At 54.5% G+C, this 18,406-nt stretch overlaps 5 protein-coding genes across 5 annotated transcripts; 2 read left to right on the top strand and 3 right to left on the bottom strand.

Annotated features, from left to right (window-relative positions):
* Positions 1-356: 356 nt before the first annotated feature.
* Positions 357-2,443, bottom strand: MONBRDRAFT_27553 (uncharacterized protein; the record flags this gene model as incomplete). The annotated part of the gene is made up of 7 exons (XM_001747954.1): positions 357-464; positions 600-662; positions 762-1,104; positions 1,234-1,483; positions 1,594-1,722; positions 1,797-2,250; positions 2,393-2,443. 7 exons carry the CDS (start codon positions 2,441-2,443, stop codon positions 357-359), a joined length of 1,398 nt encoding a protein of 465 aa, XP_001748006.1.
* A 530-nt stretch (positions 2,444-2,973) lies between these two features.
* On the top strand, positions 2,974-10,254 carry MONBRDRAFT_27552 (uncharacterized protein; the record flags this gene model as incomplete). The annotated part of the gene is made up of 24 exons (XM_001748032.1): positions 2,974-3,018; positions 3,195-3,419; positions 3,694-3,784; positions 3,907-4,259; positions 4,381-4,476; positions 4,578-4,689; positions 4,795-4,890; positions 5,033-5,431; positions 5,551-5,786; positions 5,870-5,965; positions 6,062-6,317; positions 6,448-6,761; positions 6,850-7,040; positions 7,177-7,357; positions 7,654-7,738; positions 7,820-7,888; positions 8,154-8,545; positions 8,653-8,747; positions 8,837-8,873; positions 9,019-9,048; positions 9,127-9,182; positions 9,313-9,487; positions 9,586-9,690; positions 9,919-10,254. The coding sequence occupies 24 exons, from the start codon at positions 2,974-2,976 to the stop codon at positions 10,252-10,254; spliced, it is 4,071 nt and encodes a 1,356-aa protein (XP_001748084.1).
* Positions 10,255-10,759: 505 nt separating this feature from the next.
* Positions 10,760-12,295, bottom strand: MONBRDRAFT_33481 (uncharacterized protein; the record flags this gene model as incomplete). The annotated part of the gene is made up of 6 exons (XM_001747953.1): positions 10,760-10,838; positions 11,360-11,431; positions 11,521-11,579; positions 11,692-11,729; positions 11,910-11,936; positions 11,980-12,295. 6 exons carry the CDS (start codon positions 12,293-12,295, stop codon positions 10,760-10,762), a joined length of 591 nt encoding a protein of 196 aa, XP_001748005.1.
* A 422-nt stretch (positions 12,296-12,717) lies between these two features.
* Positions 12,718-14,130, bottom strand: MONBRDRAFT_27550 (uncharacterized protein; the record flags this gene model as incomplete). Its single annotated transcript, XM_001747952.1, has 3 exons — positions 12,718-13,179; positions 13,331-13,693; positions 13,936-14,130. The coding sequence occupies 3 exons, from the start codon at positions 14,128-14,130 to the stop codon at positions 12,718-12,720; spliced, it is 1,020 nt and encodes a 339-aa protein (XP_001748004.1).
* Positions 14,131-16,343: 2,213 nt separating this feature from the next.
* MONBRDRAFT_10232 (uncharacterized protein) lies at positions 16,344-18,304 on the top strand (the record flags this gene model as incomplete). Its single annotated transcript, XM_001748031.1, has 6 exons — positions 16,344-16,439; positions 16,537-16,903; positions 17,178-17,304; positions 17,420-17,575; positions 17,691-17,784; positions 18,185-18,304. 6 exons carry the CDS (start codon positions 16,344-16,346, stop codon positions 18,302-18,304), a joined length of 960 nt encoding a protein of 319 aa, XP_001748083.1.
* Positions 18,305-18,406: the final 102 nt, after the last annotated feature.

Raw genomic sequence — 18,406 nt, 5'->3', positions numbered from 1 at the left:
TTATAGCGTTTTGACTACAGCAGTGCATCTAGCGGTGCGGCTATATTTTTTCATGGTGGCAATCGGATCTCTCATTCTGGGCGTGGCTCATAACATTCTAATCTGGGAGCAACTGGTACCATGGTCCAGTGGAGCAGTTCTTATTATTATGTTGTGTTGATCGTTGCCCTCCTGGGCGTGTGTGCTCGAGCCAGCTTGGTTGGGGGATGGGGTTTCGATGCGGATCCCATCGGGCAGTGACCGCTCGTCTGGGGTGGCAACACTCACTTCACGGCAGAGTTCAAATTTTCCAACTACTCGCCACCCGATTTCAGAGCCCAAGGGCGGGCAGCAGTATTGGACTTAACGTGTGCACATCATGCGTACCGCGTTCTAAATGTGCCATGCGCGTTAGCCAGCTGGGCAAACTGATCTGCTGCCGTCACCAAAAAGTCACGCGGCAGCTTCTCCACCAGCTCAACGACCTACTCGGACCTCGAGGTAGTAGCCCAGACCACGAATGAGGTCACAGGTCACGCCAATTGAGAACGAACCGGTTGAGCTTTCAAGCACACTGACAATTCGTAACAACATGACATCTCCCTTCAGATCCAACGCACCGTGCTTTGACTTGCAAACTCACGGACATGCACAGCCAAGAAGTAAGGGCGTTGGGCATTCAGCTTTGCAGAGGCAAGGTTCAAGGCGAGAATGAGAGTCAAGGTTGGTGCAAGATATGCAGAGTGTGAGCCCCCAAGCAAGCTTGATATAACAGTTCTCACCTGAGCCAATAGTTCCAGGTCAGTCAGGACATCGGAAACGCTGCGGCTTGGATCAAGGTAGTATTCAAAGGAGAGTAGGGAGCGCGCCGTGGTTCCTGACTCGTCTCGGGCCGCTGTGAAGGTGGGCGCATAGCCATTGAACCAAAAGCGCGTCTCATTCATGTCCTCAAAGTACGCTGCCACCGCGCTGGGGCTGAGGTTCGTGTTGCCCGTTACCGTGTGCTGGCCCTCTGCTCGCGATGCGTCAAACGTCACCATCTCGTGTAAGTCCAGCTGCAACATGGCTTGCTGCGCCTTGTGGAGCAAACGCTGGCGTTGGGCGGGCGGCACAGCATTCGAGTACCTGAGCAAAGCGATCCAAGGTATGAGTGACGAATAACTCCGCATCAAAGGTTTGGATCTAAAACACCGGTCAGCAACACAGCTGCGTGTTCTCCCCAGGGGGGCAGCAAGTATGCGGGAGCAGACGCACATGTACCCAGGTCCACCTAGAGCAGCGACAAAATAGTCGAGCGCCGTAGCTTCGCGGTAAAAGATCTCCAGCAACGCGGGCTGAATCCACAAATCGGGAAGCGTGACTTCCCAAGTGTACGGCACTTGGCCGCGTGCGGCACCATTCCATGCACCCAGCCCAAGTCCATCTGTCTGCACAAAGGCAACCACCACTTTATCTGTGATGGTCGCATTGATGCGGGGGGCTGGGTTGTTGCGAAACTTGAATCCTAGCCGCCAGACCGCGTTGAGTGGAATGAAGAGTTGTGCATGGCTTGGAATTTGATGGGCCAAACAATTGTTAAAAGAAAGAAAAACGTGGAAACAAGGCAGACCCGACCTGGAGTCACGTCGAGCGCACTGAGAAAGCTCAGGTTAGGATTGGTGTTGAGGCCGTGCACGCAGCCGCCGTGTCGGCTTGCTAGCGTGGTAAAAGTGTGCTCTTCATCCTTGCAGTATGAATGCCAACCTAGCGCGTGGCACAAGCAAAGATCAGCGCCTCAGCAACAAACTCCAGGTGTGTATGCTCATGGGTGGGGATACCTTGTAGCAAAAAGTCTTGGTCGCTGCGCTGGGACAAGGTGGCGACGATCTCATCTGCCAGGGCGTATTCAGCAGTGCCATTACCCACGCTCAGGGTAGCGTTGGGATCCGTATTGAGATCCACAAAAAAGGCTTTTCGTGCCACGCCATAGTCTGCGATCCCAGGCTGCATGTTGGCTCCGCAGGCTCCACCCATCCAAACTATCAAGCTTCCGTTGCAAGCAGCCAAGTAGCGATCGCGGGCATCGCGGAAGATGACATCATCCGTCTGGTTGCGGTAGCGTTGGCTCAAGTCCTCCGCGAGCACAAATCCACGCTCCTGCAGTGCATTCGCTTGCGCCGGCGCGGCAACAACGGCATCGCGTAAGCCAGCTGCCGTAAGTGCGACGACCAATGACGACCGCAGACTTGGGTCGTACAGCACATAGGCTGGTTTTTCGAGGAGTGCGCCGAGCTGCTGCCACAGACAATCAAGGGACGTGCAGTTGATCGTTGTGAGCCCATGCAGTCTGGCCACTTGCTGGCGGACATGACCCGTATAGGTGTAGTCCCATGCTGTTAGCAGATACCACGTCGCATGCAAATCGAGTCCGTACGCCAGCCGTTAGGCCGTTAGATGAGAAGTGCAGGTGACCACAACTGGACATGAGCAAAGAGCGCTGTGACTGACGTACATTCGGGATAGGTAATGTAGAGGCGAGGCCCTGCTCGGTTGACAAGCCCCTGCAGCGTGATGGCTGTCACGGCTTCCTGGAAGACGGGCGATGCCAGACTCCAATTGTTGCCAATAATATAATTGACGAAAGAGCTGCTTGTTTGTGGTTCTTGCGCGAATCTTGGGGCAGGAGGGTCCAGTGGTGTCGCCCGCTTGTATGGGGCGATCTCGGGCTCGCGCTGGAAGTCAGCCGAACCGGGGCCAGCTAGCCAGTGTACCCAAACCAGCTGACGTGGGTCGCCTGCCACGCGCACCGTGTAATTGCGAGGAGCTTGCGTTGCCCCCAGCGTCAGCGTGTGCACCTCATTCAACGACAGTGACGCCTGGCTCGTGAGGAGTGGCGTGCTCAAGCTCCAGGTGACCTGCCAGCCGCCATCCAGCAGTGTCTGTACCGACAAGCCATGACAATCGTATCTCCCTGACACGTTGTATTCGAGCCCTGCGTACACATTGTAGGGCCAAATGCGGCTGAGCACGGCGGTGGAGCTGCGCACGTCCGATGCACAAGTATAGTTGGCCGGTGCACGTGCATCCCCCGCCACAAATGATCGGTTGACGGCCAACTGCCAGCCGTGCTCCGCAGTGGAATCCAGCGTGAAATCAAGAAGCAGCTGACTGAACAACGGCACTGGCGTATCTTGAGAGCTCCATGTCGCCCCCGCCCCACCCGTCGACATCAACAGCAACCCAACCACCACCACCGCCAGCGCCATCCCGAAACGTCTGACAATAACTGCCCGCCTACTTTCTCTCTCTTGCGATTCCTCTGTGTTTATCTCTCTCTAAATCTCTCTCTCTCTCTCTCTCTCTCTCTCTCTCTCTCTCTCTCTCTCTCTCTCTCTCTCTCTCTCTCTCTCTCTCTCTCTCTTGAATCCATTTGGACAAGAAGCAACAGAAAGCAAATCAAGGTGTGTGTGTGTGTGTGTGTGTGTGTGTGGTCCGCCCCTCCGGGGTGCTCATGCCCAAATGCATGACTGTTTGGCCTCCCGCTCTGCTGCGCGGCTTGGCGGTCTTGTGGGGGAAGAAAGGGAAGCATGTCACTCGCTCGTTTCTAACCTGTTGATTTCCTGGCGACTCCTGCCCGATATTTCCTTCCGCTTCGTCAGAGAGTCATCAAGCGCTGCCGAATCCGAGTGTTCGACACGTGACCACAGCCTGCTCTTGTCTTGGCGGGGTGACGAGGCACGCATCGTGCCCCATCATGATGGGTCCGAGAGCGTGCTTACCTCGCCTCGAGGTGCACTTTCTCCTGCTATTGGTGCTGTTGTCTCAAGTACGCGTTCAAGGTAAGGTTCGGCAGATCCCATTGCGTGTTGCCGTGTTTCCTTGCAGGCATCGTCCTGGACGACCTGCCTCGCTCTCCCTGATTGACCTCGTCGTGGCACACCTTTACAGCACTAGTGCTGCGAGATGATTTGACGCTCGACGCGACCACAGACCTGGTTTCACTGGAGCTCACGTTGAGTGGGACCAGCGTTCTCCAGGGCTCGTTGACAATTGATACGACGGGCACCGATGCCAACTGGCTCGCCGCAGCAACGGCCGTGCTGGCACCCCTTACGGACATCCGCGGCTATGTCTCCGTCATTGATGCGGGTGATCTCCTGACCAATCTTGAACTTTTAGCCAACGTTCGAGTGATCCGCGGCCGCCAGCTCGTGACCCCGACCGGTGAAACCCAGCCCGTCGCCCTGCTTGTTGAAACCGGAACAAACATGGTCGCTCTCGGTCACCTCAAGCTTGCCGCGGTATGTTCATCCTACAGACTTGACGACCGTTTTCCGCCCAGCTTGACGTAAAGCCCCCAGCCAGACATCTTGATTCACAGCAGCTGGTTCCTCCCGTCTTGATTGTCCTTATCCACGTCAGATTTTACGTGGTGGCGTCCTCATCAAGGCTCGCAGCGGTGTGGCCGATGGTGATGTGCTCGTGTGTGGCGCAGCTTTCCGCCCTGCCCCCTCAACCGTATGTTCTTCTGGAATCTGGCCTTGGGTTGTCATTCCCTATTGTTCGGCACGCAATACTCTAACGCCCACCGACCCGCGCCTTGTGACGATGCTTCGCAGGCTGGAATCGACTGGCTCTCCATCCTTGCACCCCATTCCGGCAGCGCGCAGGTGGACAACGAAACAGCACCCACCCTCGTCACACGCAATGCCTTCTTCGACTTGCGATTTGGTTTGTGGCGTTGCCCTATGTATCAGGTTTAATGTGCGCTCTCGAGCTTGAGTCTGGACCCAAGGTCGGCTTACGCGCTGCATGTTGCCATGTGCACCCCGCTAGACGTGCGCGTCAACACCAGTTGCACCGGTGCATGTGCGGTCTCTTGCAACGGGACCTGCTGGCTTGCCTCGGACGACAGTGCCTGCCAGACCAACGGTGCGCTCTGAAAGAAGCTTGATTTTGACCGCCGTTCAAGCCCGTTCCGCGCTTGACTTTGTGCTCAAACTTGCGGGTAATTATGCAAGCCAGCTCAAGCTCATGAACTGACCCATGCCTTCTCAAACTTGCCTTACAACAGTATTCCCTGCATGCGGCCGTGTGGGCGTCGCCGTTAATGATGCCACCACGTGCTGTGACTCGAGCTGCCTTGGTGGTTGTCTCGCCAACGGGCAGTGTTTGGCGTGCGCCGAGGGCCTGGTCATGTCTAGTCAGGGCGTTTGTGTGAGCAGTTGCCCCGGCACGCTTTCTCGAGTTGGGTTCATGGAATCTACTCCTGAGACTTGCTTCGGTGTGGTGCCCGACCTTTCCACGGTCACAGCCGCCATCCATGACCCCGTGGAGTGCGTGGCCAGCTGCCCGCCCGGCCTTTTTGCGGCCACGATTGCTGAACGTCGTGAATGCGTGCTCGCCTGCCCTGGTGGCCCTGCAAGTATCGGACTCTGCAATGATCAACCTGCCAACGCCACGGGACAGCGAGGTTGGCAGCCTGCCGGGCCCTCTTGTCTTTGGCCTCACCCTCAAAGAGTTGCCATCTATCCGCCCACCACCCAATCGAGAGCTTATCTCACCAGAGCATCTGTTTTAATGGCATTGCAGCCTGCACTGGCATTCAAGCACCTTTGGCTCGCGAGTGCCAGGTGGCGGCCGTGGCTGACCAGGACTGTGACACCTTGCTGATGGATGTATCCATGAGCGACGTTCAGTTTGGTCTTTCCGGTTCTCGTCTCCTGCCTGCCTTGCAGCGCATTCAGCGTATCAAGGGTGCCATCACGGCAACTGAGACACTATTCGTAAACCTCGACTTTTTCAAGGGCCTCATTGACTTGCGGGCTGTATGTTTCCATATTTACTGCTTTTCGCCTCTTTCTCCCGCGCCTCGTCGGACTCGAAGCGCTTACGCCCTTTTTTTCAATAGGCAACGCCAACCTCGGTGGCGCTCAACGTGACACAAAACCCAGTTCTTGCATCGCTGGGCCTCAACAATCTACGCTCCGTCCAAGGCCATGTCCTGGTCTGTCCCACCAAGCCTCAGCTACCATGGCCTCGCCTCCCGTGCTGCTTGCTTGTGCATGGAATTCCTCACCCATGTCCTCAACCCACCTCGTAGCTGCGAGACAACTACTATCTCTGCTTCACGAGCGAGCTCAAGTGGACTGACCTGCTCACCGCAGGCAGCGAGTTTGACGCCACATTCTCCTACGAGACGCGCGTGCAGAGCGTTACACTTCGCACATACCCCTACCCACCCATCTACGACGAGGATGAGCGTCTTTCCTCTCAACTGCCGGCCCCAAACGTCCCGTCGCCCCGCTACAACTTTCTCTATGATATGCTGTATTTTGGTGAAAACATTTACAAGTGCCGTACGTGTCACCCTGCCTGCCTGCCTGCCTGTCGTCAGCTCTGCCGCCGCATCTTTGTCTTCTCACAAAATGCCACTTTTTTCCCCGTGATTGACGCCTCGCACTTGTGCTTTGCAATCTGGGTATCCAGGTCTGACGACATGCGATGCACAGTGCGCCACTCGACCGTGCTGGTCTAGTGACCCAGATGCATGCCAGCGCTGCCCGTCGGGTCAGCGCCTGCAGGAGGGTCGCTGCGTTGCTGCATGCGATGAGGGCTACTACCCAGAAGACGACTGGTTATGCGCTGCCTGTTACGCGACGTGCGCCACGTGCAGTGGGCCTGGCGAGGATCAATGCACCAGCTGTACTGGCTCTTTAAGCCTTAGTGAGGATGAATGCATCGTCAACTGCCCCTCACGTCAATACTCAGACTTGAACGTCTGCCACGATTGTTCCCCTCTGGTTTGTTGTTTGTCTTGCGGCCATTCTTGCCTGTTCACAAGCACCGCGACGCCACCTCTTTCACTTTCTTATCTTGTCCTGGGCATAGTGTACCACTTGCCGAGATGGCACCAACAGCTCGTGTCCAACCTGCGCGCCAGGTGCTGTGAAGATGCCTGGCGTGGCAGATACTTGCGTGACCGAGTGTCCCGACGGCTACTTTCTCAATTCCGTGGCTGGCTCCTGTGACCGATGCCGTGACCTCCGCTGCAAGATTTGTGCGATCGATGGCACATGCGAGTGCGTCAACTTGATGAGCCTTCCTTTTTGCACCTTTTTTGGCCTTGTTTCTGCGGCATACTCACACCTGCCTCTCTGTCTGCGGTGCTCTGCGCTCACTGGTGGATTGCGCGATGCGTTGTACTTTGACCATTAGGGCCTGTTTTGCCGGCAACTTCTATGATTTGGATCAACTTGCGTGTCAACCGTACACAAGCTGTACCAACACAACATACATGTCTCAGGCGCCAACCCCGACGTCCAATCGCGAGTGTCGCACGTACACTTCGTGCCAAGTGGGCGTTGAATTCATTGCTACACCTGGCACTCCCACCTCGGTATGAATGAACAGCTTGATCTGTCGTTGCGTCTGCAAAGGCATCATTTGTCTTGCTTCCCTTGTATTGCTGTCATCTTATCCCGCGGCCTGTTGCAGGATCGCGTGTGCGAAACGTGCCGCACGTGTGATGTGGCGACGGAGCTTGCCGACCCGCAGTCGTGTCTTGGCGAAGTGGACACGATCTGCATCGAACGAGACCCTTGCGTGGAAAACCCCTGCAGCAATGGAGGCACTTGCGTCAAAGTTACGGCCACCTCGTTTAGCTGTGATTGTGCCGACAATTTTTGTGGGCAGACATGCGACACAGCTTACGAGGACGACGTGTGCCCCTTGACAAGCACAAGCACAAGCCGCGTCCAAACAATTGCCGCGCCTGTTGGTGCGGGCTTGGCCGTCGTTGTGCTCCTGACTGCTTTCCTTGTGTTCTTGGCCCTCCGTCGTCGTCGTAATAAACTGTCAGAGAAGATGAAATCCCTCATTGAGGACACTGGAGGTGATGAATGGGAGATTCACCGTTCACGCGTCGTCGGTACGTGAGAAAAAATCTTCTGCATGCACACATTCGGACGGTTCTGAGGAGCGTCGTTGTCTGCCAGTGCACAAAGGCCCTAGATCCTCTGGCATTGTTCTGCTTTTTTTTTTTTTTTTTTTTTTTTTTTTTTTGGTCAGCAAGGAAGGGGCTGTGCATTTTTGTGGGCGATTGAACATGTTGCACTGAGCGCGCATCCTCATGACATGACGTGCTTTTCTTGATGACTTTTTTTTTTTTTTTCTTCCCTCCGTCTCTTTGCCAGTTGGTACGAAACTGGGCGGTGGCTTCTTTGGTATTGTATCGCGTGGCTTGCTGCGCCCTTCAATTACCAGCAATGCTGGGGCACGGGACGTGGCCGTGAAGCAGCTCAAACGGGATGTCGAGGTTGGCTCACGTGAAGTGACGGAATTTTTCGACGAGATGGAGCTGATGATGGATCTTGGGCGTCACCGAAACGTGCTGAGTCTGCTGGGTGCCTGTCGCCGAGAGCAACCTGTGTTGATGATTCTCGAGTTTGCGGACAAGGGCGACCTGATGCATTTTTTGCGGGATTGTCGAGCCACCGATGCGCGTGCAGCCCTGCTGACCCGAAGCGACTTTTTCGATTTTGCTGCTCAGATTGCCGCAGGCATGGAGTTTCTCGCCGGCCACAAGGTTTGTTCGCTCGTTGAAGTGCATGCCAGTTGGACCTGAGCAGCATGCAAAGAACCAACATCTGCTCAGCGCCCCAACTTATTCTTTTGTTCCTCTATTTGTCATAGATTATCCATCGTGATTTGGCGGCGCGCAATGTCCTCGTTCAAAGCAAAGGGCGCACGGAAATTGACGGCTACACTCTCAAAATCGCCGATTTCGGGTTGGTTCTCGTCATAACCGTGCACGTCACGCCACTTGGAGACGCCATTTCACGCACGGGTGCTCATTGTTTTTCTTGTCCACTTGTAGTCTTGCTCGCACCGCGGGCGATGATGACAATTACACGGTGCGCCACATCGGCAGCTTCGATCTGCAATTAGTTTTCTTGAGCGTGACACGTAGCCGTGAAGGTTCACGTGGCTGGGTACTGCCTGGTTTGGTCTTCTCACTGTCACTCGATGCCGTACGCTTGTTCTTGTTCACTTGCCTAGAAAACCTCGGATGGCGCAGTGCCGTTCAAGGTCTGTCTTCATCTTTGGCAAAATGATTGTCGTGCTAAGACATATGTCTCATTGCATTGCCTCTGCCGGCTCGTTTAGTGGCTGGCCATTGAAAGCCTGCGGGACCGAGTGTTCTCTGAAGCATCTGACGTCTGGTGAGTAGCGCATCAACGGTCGTTTGCTGCCAGTTCCGTGTGCTACTCGGCCGGAGGACGGGCGGGATGCATCACTCACAAGGCGCCGCATAGCAAGGCTGAATCTCATTGCTGTGAGTGTGCTTTCCAGGGCTTTTGGCATCACATGCTGGGAGATTTTTACTTTTGGGCAGGGCCCATACCCAGGCATTGCCAACGCTAGCATCTACGACGAATTAGTGAAGGGCCACCGCTTGGCCAAACCCTTTCTGTGCAGCAAACTCATGTACGGCATCATGGTGCACTGCTGGAAAGAAAATCCTCGGGTATGTGGTGCTACACCACTGTCGCACGCCAACCCTTGCCGTCGCCATGTGAACTTTGACCCTTTCTCATGATAAAAGTGCGGACGCATGCTCCACAGGAACGACCAACATTTGCAGCGCTGCTAAAGTCCATCGCACCCTTGGCCAGAAAGACGGCTGACCAGTTCCGTGATCAAAATGCTGGCTGGAAGCCGCGCTTTGAGGTGCGAACACGAAGCTGCCTGCGCTTGTGATTGCTGGGGCTCTTTTTTTTTTTTTTTTTTTTTTTTTTTTTTTGTCTTTTTCCTTCCTGCTTCGGTTTCTTCTGTCGACTCCTTTCGTTTGTATCTCTTCTCCCTGGTGCATTTCCTTGTCGACCTTCCCCATTGGGCGGGTGAACCGCGTATTTCTACTCCTCATGTGCGTTGCGCAATCCCGGCGGTCTGATGCAGGATGATGATGACGTGTATGACAACGAAGGCCTCTTTGAGCCCAGCAAGCTGGCCGATGCAGACTCAGGCTACAGCCGCTTCCGTAACAGTGTGGTCGAGACACGACCCGATGAGTACTATGACCTGGCCGGTGATGATGAGGAGCCAGCCACAGCCACGAAACCGCTTCCCACACATGATAGTGGTGCTGCCAGCGATACGGGCTACAATCTCTTGACGGGCATGCCCGCAAAACCTGCGCCAGCGAGCTTGGTGATCAATCCGAGCTTTCAGGACGAAGCCGTTGCCTATGATCTGGGCGCCGATGACACCAATGACAACCGCAGCAACTCGTAACAGAGCCTGCCCTCAGCGACACCTGCGGTGTCCCAAGTTTTCCGTTTGTGCTGATATGAGGGGCATGCCATATGCTTAACTGCTGCTCCCGTGTACAACTTTACCCACGCTGAAGCCAGCGTTAGTGCTCTGTAGGATGGGCTATTCTACATTCGAGGCAGACATGTGTTAGGTGGTGATGTTGCTTTATTAGTTTGGTTGCGTTTTTTGTTTCGTTTTTTCATCGGTTCTCGGTCAAACAGGCGTGTCGTCTTGACCGAAACTTGCTGTATCGGCTCACAGCTCGTGTTCACCGAAACGTGGCTGGCCGAATACAGGCTTGGCGTGTGTGCCTCTTTTTTTTTTCTTCTTGTTTGTTTGCTTGTTTTAATTTGCCTTGCTTTGCATTGGTGTCCTTTCATGATCTGATGTTTATTTCTGACCCTTTTGTGGACGTGGTGTTGAGTGATTTGTTGGGCCTTTCGAGTCCAAGTGATAAATCTAAAAAAGGAAAAAGAAAACTCCCTCATGTCCTTGAATGTTGCGTCTGGCAGCAAAATCCTTGAACCGAACCATGTGGATAGATGTTTGCCACTGCAATTATCCTACACGCCCGAGAAGGTCGTGAACACAGGCCCGCGGATTGGCAGGAGACATGATGATGGTTGCCGTCTGTCGTGGACAGTTTTGGGGCGAGCACCCCTCCAAAGGCAAGCAGTAAAAAAAAAAGCAAGGATGAAAAAAAATGGGGGTAGATCCAAGCAAAGCAGCGGGCGGACCGAGATGAGAAAGATGGAAGAAGGGCTCAACGGCAGGAGACCTAAACAACAGAAACTAGCCCTTGTCCCGAAGAGGGGAAAAAAGACGAGGAAAACAAGGATGGAGACATCGGACGTGGCAGACGAGAACGTCCGAGAACATTGCCGCCCCTCAGAAAGACAATCAGACTGTGATTCATGCCGTGGGGCACGACTCAATGCTTGGCAGCAGCAGACGAGTCCTTCATGCGCTTCAAGTACCTTTTGAATGCAGTAAGGGGCAGGGAATTGTGCACGTGAGACGAGAAAACAGAATAATAAGGCGTGCCCACCAAGACCAAGTACAGGGCAGGAAAGAAATGACATACTGGCCATATTGGCAGCCCTCGTACTCGTGCATCTGGTGCTCGCACTTCCAGGGCAGGAAGCGGTTTTCAGTGCTGAAACACGTGATAAGACATGCAGATCATGTGAGCGAGCGCCTCAAGCAGGAGTTGGAGAGCCAGTGCAGAAGAGGCCCGGTTCGTACCGGCACTTGTTCAGCGAGATGAGGAAATCAGCGCACGCATCGCGGAAGGCCAGGGGGACCTGCAGAGGAAGCCACGGACGACATGTGTCACATCAGTCTGGCGACTTGAGTCTGGAGCTACCTGAGAGGCCACAGGATCACCAGGATGCAAGCAGCACTGCAGCAACAAACCTTGTTTTCCCGCAGCTCCTCGGGGGAGACCTTGATACCTGCAAGTCAAAGCCACCCCACGCCCGTCAGCACATACCGAGCAGCCGGAGAGCTTGATACACAAGATGTTTCACCCTTGCTCATCCAGCGCATGCACTCGCTCTGCAGCACTTGTTTAACCCCCTTTGAACGACGTGCATGCCCACACGCCCCACGGTCTACCATATCCCCCAACGTACCAGCTGCTGCCGCCGCCATTGTTGTGCCTGAATATAAAAAAAAAAGAAAAAAAAAGAGAGAGAGACAGACAGACAGACAGAGAGAGAGAGAGAGGAAAAAGGCGGTAGTGGGATGGTGGTCCACCGGTATTTTGCTTCAAAGCAAAATACACTTGGGCGTCTAAAAATAGTAGACGGTGTGATTCTTTGTCAAAGGAATTGAAAATGGGGAGGGATTTTCTATTTTGTTGGTGGGTTGACCAGCCAATAAATTCAGTAAGCATGGATGGAGCAGCGACGTCCCAGCTCAGCTCGAACACGACGGCAAACAAGGGCAACAAACAATGGAGCCCACGCAGGGCACGCACACACAAGACAGATAGGAATAATGACGCGCTCGCGCCCATCCGATAAACAACAAAAAGTTAAAAGGGTTTATGACAGCAGGTAAGGGCCAACAAGCGGAGTGACAAGTGAAAAAAGCCCAAAGCACAGACTAAAGACAATCAGGGGGCAGACAAGAATGATCAACAACCAAAGCCCCCGTAGCACACGAGAAATGACCAAGGAGGAAGAAGGGAGGAGGAAACGTGCACGTCAGAAGGTCGGAGGATGCCCAGCACCAAACTCCAAACCGCCTGATTGAAGGCACAGCAAGCACCTCGGCAGAGGGTCAAAGACAGAAGATAAAACCCAAAATCGAAAACAACAACAGAAAAATGTGCCTCCAGTAGGAAAAGGGGAGCAAGCGCGGCTTTCAAAAGAAACAGCCCCCTCTTGGTGAAGCGTCAAGCCCTTCTCGGGTGTAAACATGACAAATACGCGGCTTTTAGAGCTGAAACTTTTGCACTTCATCAAAGATCATACGCTTGAGTTCCTCCTTGGGCAAGTCATCGAGCTCCATCTCAAAGCGGAAGGGCTTTTCTGCCACGGGCTCGTCCGTGGGGTCGTAGTACTGGCTGAGGAATGGATGGGCCAGGGCCTCCTCGACGGTGATGCGGCGGTCTGGATTGAAGGTGAGCATGCGATCAAGCAGGTCCAGGGCGCGAGGGTCGGCGCCGGGGAACAGCTGGCTAAATTGCACCTTGTCAGAGAAAGGTTGCGACTGTACGTAGCGACGGGCCTTTTCGTTGCGGATGCAGGCCAGGTCGCTCTCTGAGGGGGTACCCACAACGCTGAGAATGCGGTTCAGTTGGTCAAGATAGTGGCGACCAGGAAAAAGGGGGCGGGAACCGAGCATCTCGGCCAGAATGCAGCCCGTGCTCCAAACGTCAATGGCCTTGTCATACGCCTACCAATGGACAAGAACAATGGAAAAAGATCGTGAGGACTGGCGGGTCAAAAAGACAAATACACGCGCATGCGCGAACGCACATACGCACATACGCACGTATGTGCACATACAGAGAGGTCAATGAGGAGCGGGCTGAACAATGACCAACCTTTGAATTGAGCATGATTTCCGGAGCACGATACCACCGGGTGGCGACGTACTCGGTGAGGACGCCTTGATGGTTGTGATTGGGATCGGCAATGCGGGCGAGGCCAAAGTCGCAAATGCGGAGATCACAGCACGAGTTGAGCAGGAGGTTGCTGGGCTTGAGATCACGATGCAGCACGTTGGCACTGTGAATGTACTTGAGACCACGAAGAATTTGGTACGTAAAGTAGCAAATGTGATCACCGCTGAGACGCTGGGAGCGGAGGAGCTTGAAAAGGTCCGTCTCCATTAGGCCCTGAACAATGTACACATCGGTCATGTCTTCGATGCGTGGCGCGCAGATCATGTCGCGAATGTCAATAATCTAGTCGTGTGGTTTGCGCAGAACAAGAGAGGGGGACAAGTCGGGTGAGCAAGCTTGCAGGGCAAGTGCGTCTGAACCTGGTCTTGAGTGTTGGAGCCGTAAAGCAGGCTCAGTGAGGCACAGAGGTGGAGAACAAGTCATAGGAAAGGAACACCAGAAAACCAAGTACCAAAAAAAGGAAAAGACAAAAGAGGAGCAGCGGGCCGAGTCGGGAGTGTGTGGGCCGGAGCATCATGACATACGTTTTCGTGACGAAACGCTGATAGGATTTTGATCTCACGAAGGGTGCGCTGGCAGTAAGTCTGGTGCTCAAAGGGGGTGATGAGCTTAATGGCGACCATGTCACCGGTGACTTGATCATGAGCCGAGGCAACGGTGCCATAAGCACCTTCGCCGATAAAGTTGAGGTTGGTATAGCGTTCGCCGACGTTGAACATCTTGTCGTTGACCTGCTGGCCGGCGAGGTGGTCGAGATCCATGGCGTTGGTGTTTGTTTGTCGTTTCTTCGTGGGCAAGCCGCCGGGAGGAGGCAGAAATGGGGTTTCCAACGAGCTTGTCGACGACGACAAGTCAAGGTGGGCAAAATGCGGAGAAGAGGCGAAACAAGTGGGCACCGGCGGCGACTGGCAGGGCCTGGGCTTGGGGTTTGGCACGATCCAAGGTGTTTGTTTGGGTTGGGGGGGCCACTTGTCAAATGGGCATGCGACCACCAAAGCACGAAGAAGCAGACAAGTCGAGAAAAACCAGAGCGACAGTGTCGGGTGTTGTGTCTGTCTTGGTCCAACAACTTTGCATCAAAGGCGAGGGCAGCAGCAGGGAAATGGCAGTGACATGGTGATACCAGACAAGAGCCACACACAGAGAGAGAGACAAAGACAGAGAGGAGAGAGAGAGAAAGACACACACACACACACACACACACACACACACACACACACACAGCGGCAAGAGGGGCAAGCCGTTGGTGATAAAGGGTAAGCGCGGTAAGCGCGGTAAGCGGTGGAAGTGGTGGAAGAAGAGAGGAGAAGTCGTAAGAAGGAAAAGAAGGGAAGAAAAAGAACAAAACAGTCGCAACAACGTCACCCTCCTCGTCTCAACAACAAAACAAAAGAAGGGGTTCAAAAGGATGACATTTAAAGTGGGTAAGGAGGGTAAGCGGGAGTCGGTGCTGGCACCAACCTCTCGAGTCAGTAAGTAAGGAGGAGGGGGACGCGCGTCGACTGGCGCCAGAAGGAGAAGGGGCACACACACACAGAGCCGATGGGATTGACACACTTGCACTCGACGTGGGCTGGGCTTTTGGGCTTGACGCTGACCCATGGACCATCAGCGCCCTTGAGCCAGGGTGAGGCGGGTTGCGGCAAGAAGGTCAAGGTTGAGGGCTCCAACCAGTGGCGATTTTGCTTCGCGCTCAAAGTTGATGCGGATTCTGGGTACAGAGGGTTCTAAAAGGACCAGGACCCGGCCGACAGATCAGACTTGAAGGTTTTCTTGTTGGAGGCCGCCGCGACCAGGGCAGCTCTCGGTCGAAGAAGCCACAAGAAGAGGTTTGGTCTGACGAGTGCGCGCACAAGGGCAAAGAGGGTGACATTTGGGGGCGCGCAGCCGTAATGTTGTTGCAGCAAAGGAGCTACGACCAACTTTCTTCGAGAGCCCACACGTCGAGCCCGAGGTGATGGGAGCCCGCGTTCTTGACCATGACACTCCACATGGACATGTGAAGTTTATTGCGAACGATTGGCATCAACGAGTAAAAAGGGACTCGAGGTGCGATGGAGATGCACACCACACACAGGTAGGGACCTCGACTAATGTAGGGAAGGCGAGTCGTGTGTTCAAGCATTGATTTGAGTGTGCGCAAAGCATCTTGGATCTGCGCCGACTGTGAATGTGGGACAAGCCCCACGCGTAAAAGGGGGTTGAGTAGCACCCGCGCCAGCGACAGGGACACTTCCTCCGACTCTCAGTCTTCCTGGCGATCGACTCTCTTATTTTTGCGCAATTGCGCAAAAATGACGCCCCTCCTCTCGATCCTGGCACCCGGTGCCATAGTTGAGCTATAGACATCCGCATACAAATAGTACGCTACGTGAAGATGCCATTCCTCGGGCGTTCGGTCGAAGCGTGACATGTGATGCGCCGTCTGGCGCTGCTCGCACCCGTCCGAATGCCCATCCCGAGCCAATGGTGCATGCATGCGTAATCCATCATCCATCCATCACCTTCTAACAAGAAGAAGCCGTCGGTGTGTGTACCGACCGCATTGGCAAGAGAAAGGCGACACCCAAGCCAACAACTCCACTTGGTAGCAAGCCCCATACATTGTCAGAAAGTATTTGTCAGATGAATTTAGATATTAAGTCCCCTCTCCAACTTAACTCTTATTTCTCCCTTCTCCCTGTGGCACTGTTTTCCGTTACAACTCTTAGGAGAGAGAGCAGGTGCATCGTATCCGTTCGTTCTTGGCGGGTCAGGGACGGCGCCCTTGAACAGGTCCAAGGGGGGGTTTGACCGCGTGCTTTTGGCAAGCGTTGGATCGCTTCACATGGGCACCACTTGCTGTTGAGCCCGTCACGAGCTCGTGCTGACGTGCCGCTCTGAGGTGACCCTGAGTTGAGCCGGTCCTCAGCGCAACCGCCCTGATCTCACCATGGCTGGGCAGCAAGCCGACCTGCGGCCCGAGGCCCGTTACGCCAAGGGCACAGAAGTGCTTGAACTGCACGGCGCCGTGCCATACGAAGCCAAGGTATGAATAGGACCAAGAGGCAGCCCAAGGTCGGTTTTGACAGGGCCCTGGCATTTCCCCCTCACCCCCGAACCAACCCGCGCACTAAACTCCCAAGGTCTCCAATGTCAAGTGGAGCACAACGCAAGGCTGCTGGCTTTACACCCTCTCCTACCGCGGCTTCAACAAGCGGTATGAACCTTTCCCAGATGCCTCGCACTGTCGCAGTCCCCATGCCCTCTGCATGCCACTCACGTCGATGCTCGGGGCTCAACCATACAGCTATAACAAGGAACGACGTGAAGATGAATTTTACGAAGCCACGCCGGAAGCCAAGGCTGAAGCCAAGCACATTCGGGATGGCGCCATGGCCGAGGAAAAGCGACGCAAGGAAGCTCGCAAGCTCGCCCGTAAAGCTGGCAAAAAGAAACGAACTCCAAACGCCACCCCAACCCTTGGCCACCGGCCCAATGCCTCACGACGTGGTACGACACAAGTCCCTTGCCCAGTTGTGGGTGGCATTTCAGACCTGGCTTGCGCTCATTCGTGTCGGCCCCTTGGTCCTTGGTCACCACCAGCGTCAGTTCAAACACCCGAAAACAGCAATGACCACACCGCAAAGCGTCCCAAAAGAGGTGCGTCCACAAAAGAGTTGTGCTCAACCGCACGCAGCCTCTCGCCCGAGGCCCTTGTACCAACCAAACAGGTATGGTACCCGACTTTTGATTGTTGACATGCCTTTCTGTCTTGAACTGCTAGGCACCGCATCAACACCTCAAGGGTCGCCCACCGTGACGCCATTCACCCAATCCGCAACCAAATCTGGCCGTGCTTCAGCCACAGACGTCGTCAGCGCCACAGACCTCGGCAAAGTGTACGCCCGCCCGTGTGTACTCGCTGTTTTGGACACCGCAGGCCAGTTTTGTTGTTGTTGTTTTGTTTTGTTTTTTTTTTCACGTCACACGGTGGCGCACTACACTCCATTGAATGCCGCTCTACAGATCCCGCTTGATTGATGCCCACATCCACCAGCACCTCCAAAACTGTTATCATGCCATTATGACAGAACACAAGCTTCACCCGCTGCCTCGGCCCAAGCCATTGGCAGCCATCTGCGCCGACTTTCTCGCACGCCCTGGCAATCGCCGGCCTGAAAAGTGAGTATGGCCCAGCCAAAAACAATTCGCACTGTGCCAAGTGCCGGACTTGCCCGCTCATCCTAATACTAACCCCATCCGATATACTCTTCTCCTGTCCTGTCCTATACTCAAGTATCAAAGCCGAAGAGACAATGTGCACAAGCATGCAGGCTTTGTTCAATGCCACCCTTGGGCTGCGTCTAACCACCACCGCCGAACGGGTGCAGGTGGGTCCCCGTTTGCCCCTCATGTGGTAGCCTGAACCGGTTGATCCGCTCACGAACGCATGTGTGATCCATAGTACTTTCAACAATTAGAGCGACTTCATGGCCAACTCGAACCCATGTCTCAAATTTATGGTGCTGAGCACTTTCTCCGACTGATTCGTACGTCCTTGCCCTCGCCTGCACGCTGCTCGAGTCCTCGTTTGCCCTTTAATCTCCTATGAAACATCTGGCCCCAGTCTTGTTGCCACAGCTCGTGTCACTCGCCATCAAGCAAGAACCCTTCATCGACAGAAGCTTTGTACGCTCACTTTATCGGCATTGTCTGCCAAGGTCGAGCCGTTGTTATCATCACACAGCTTCACTTTCCCCCTCTGCGTCGGTTCTCTTGCCCCACTCACAGCTCAAGGCCTTGGAGCGTCTGCTGGAGTTTATCAACAAGAATAAGGTGGAATTTTTTCCCGATGATCTTGAGAATGCAGCGCCCGACTACCTGCGCCTCTGTGCCTTTGCTGGCATGTAGCAAACGCAAGAGACGTGGCAGACCTCGGCGTGCTGCGCTGCTCCAACGCTCACGGTGTTGGCTTGGGACTGCAATGGCATATCAAATCATGCCATGTATGCA

This window comes from Monosiga brevicollis, genomic scaffold, assembly GCF_000002865.3.
Source record: "Monosiga brevicollis MX1 MONBRscaffold_20 genomic scaffold, whole genome shotgun sequence".
In the NCBI taxonomy this organism is placed as follows: domain Eukaryota; class Choanoflagellata; order Craspedida; family Salpingoecidae; genus Monosiga; species Monosiga brevicollis.
Note: the sequence above shows the minus strand (reverse complement) of the source record. Positions and strands in the feature narration are given on the sequence as shown.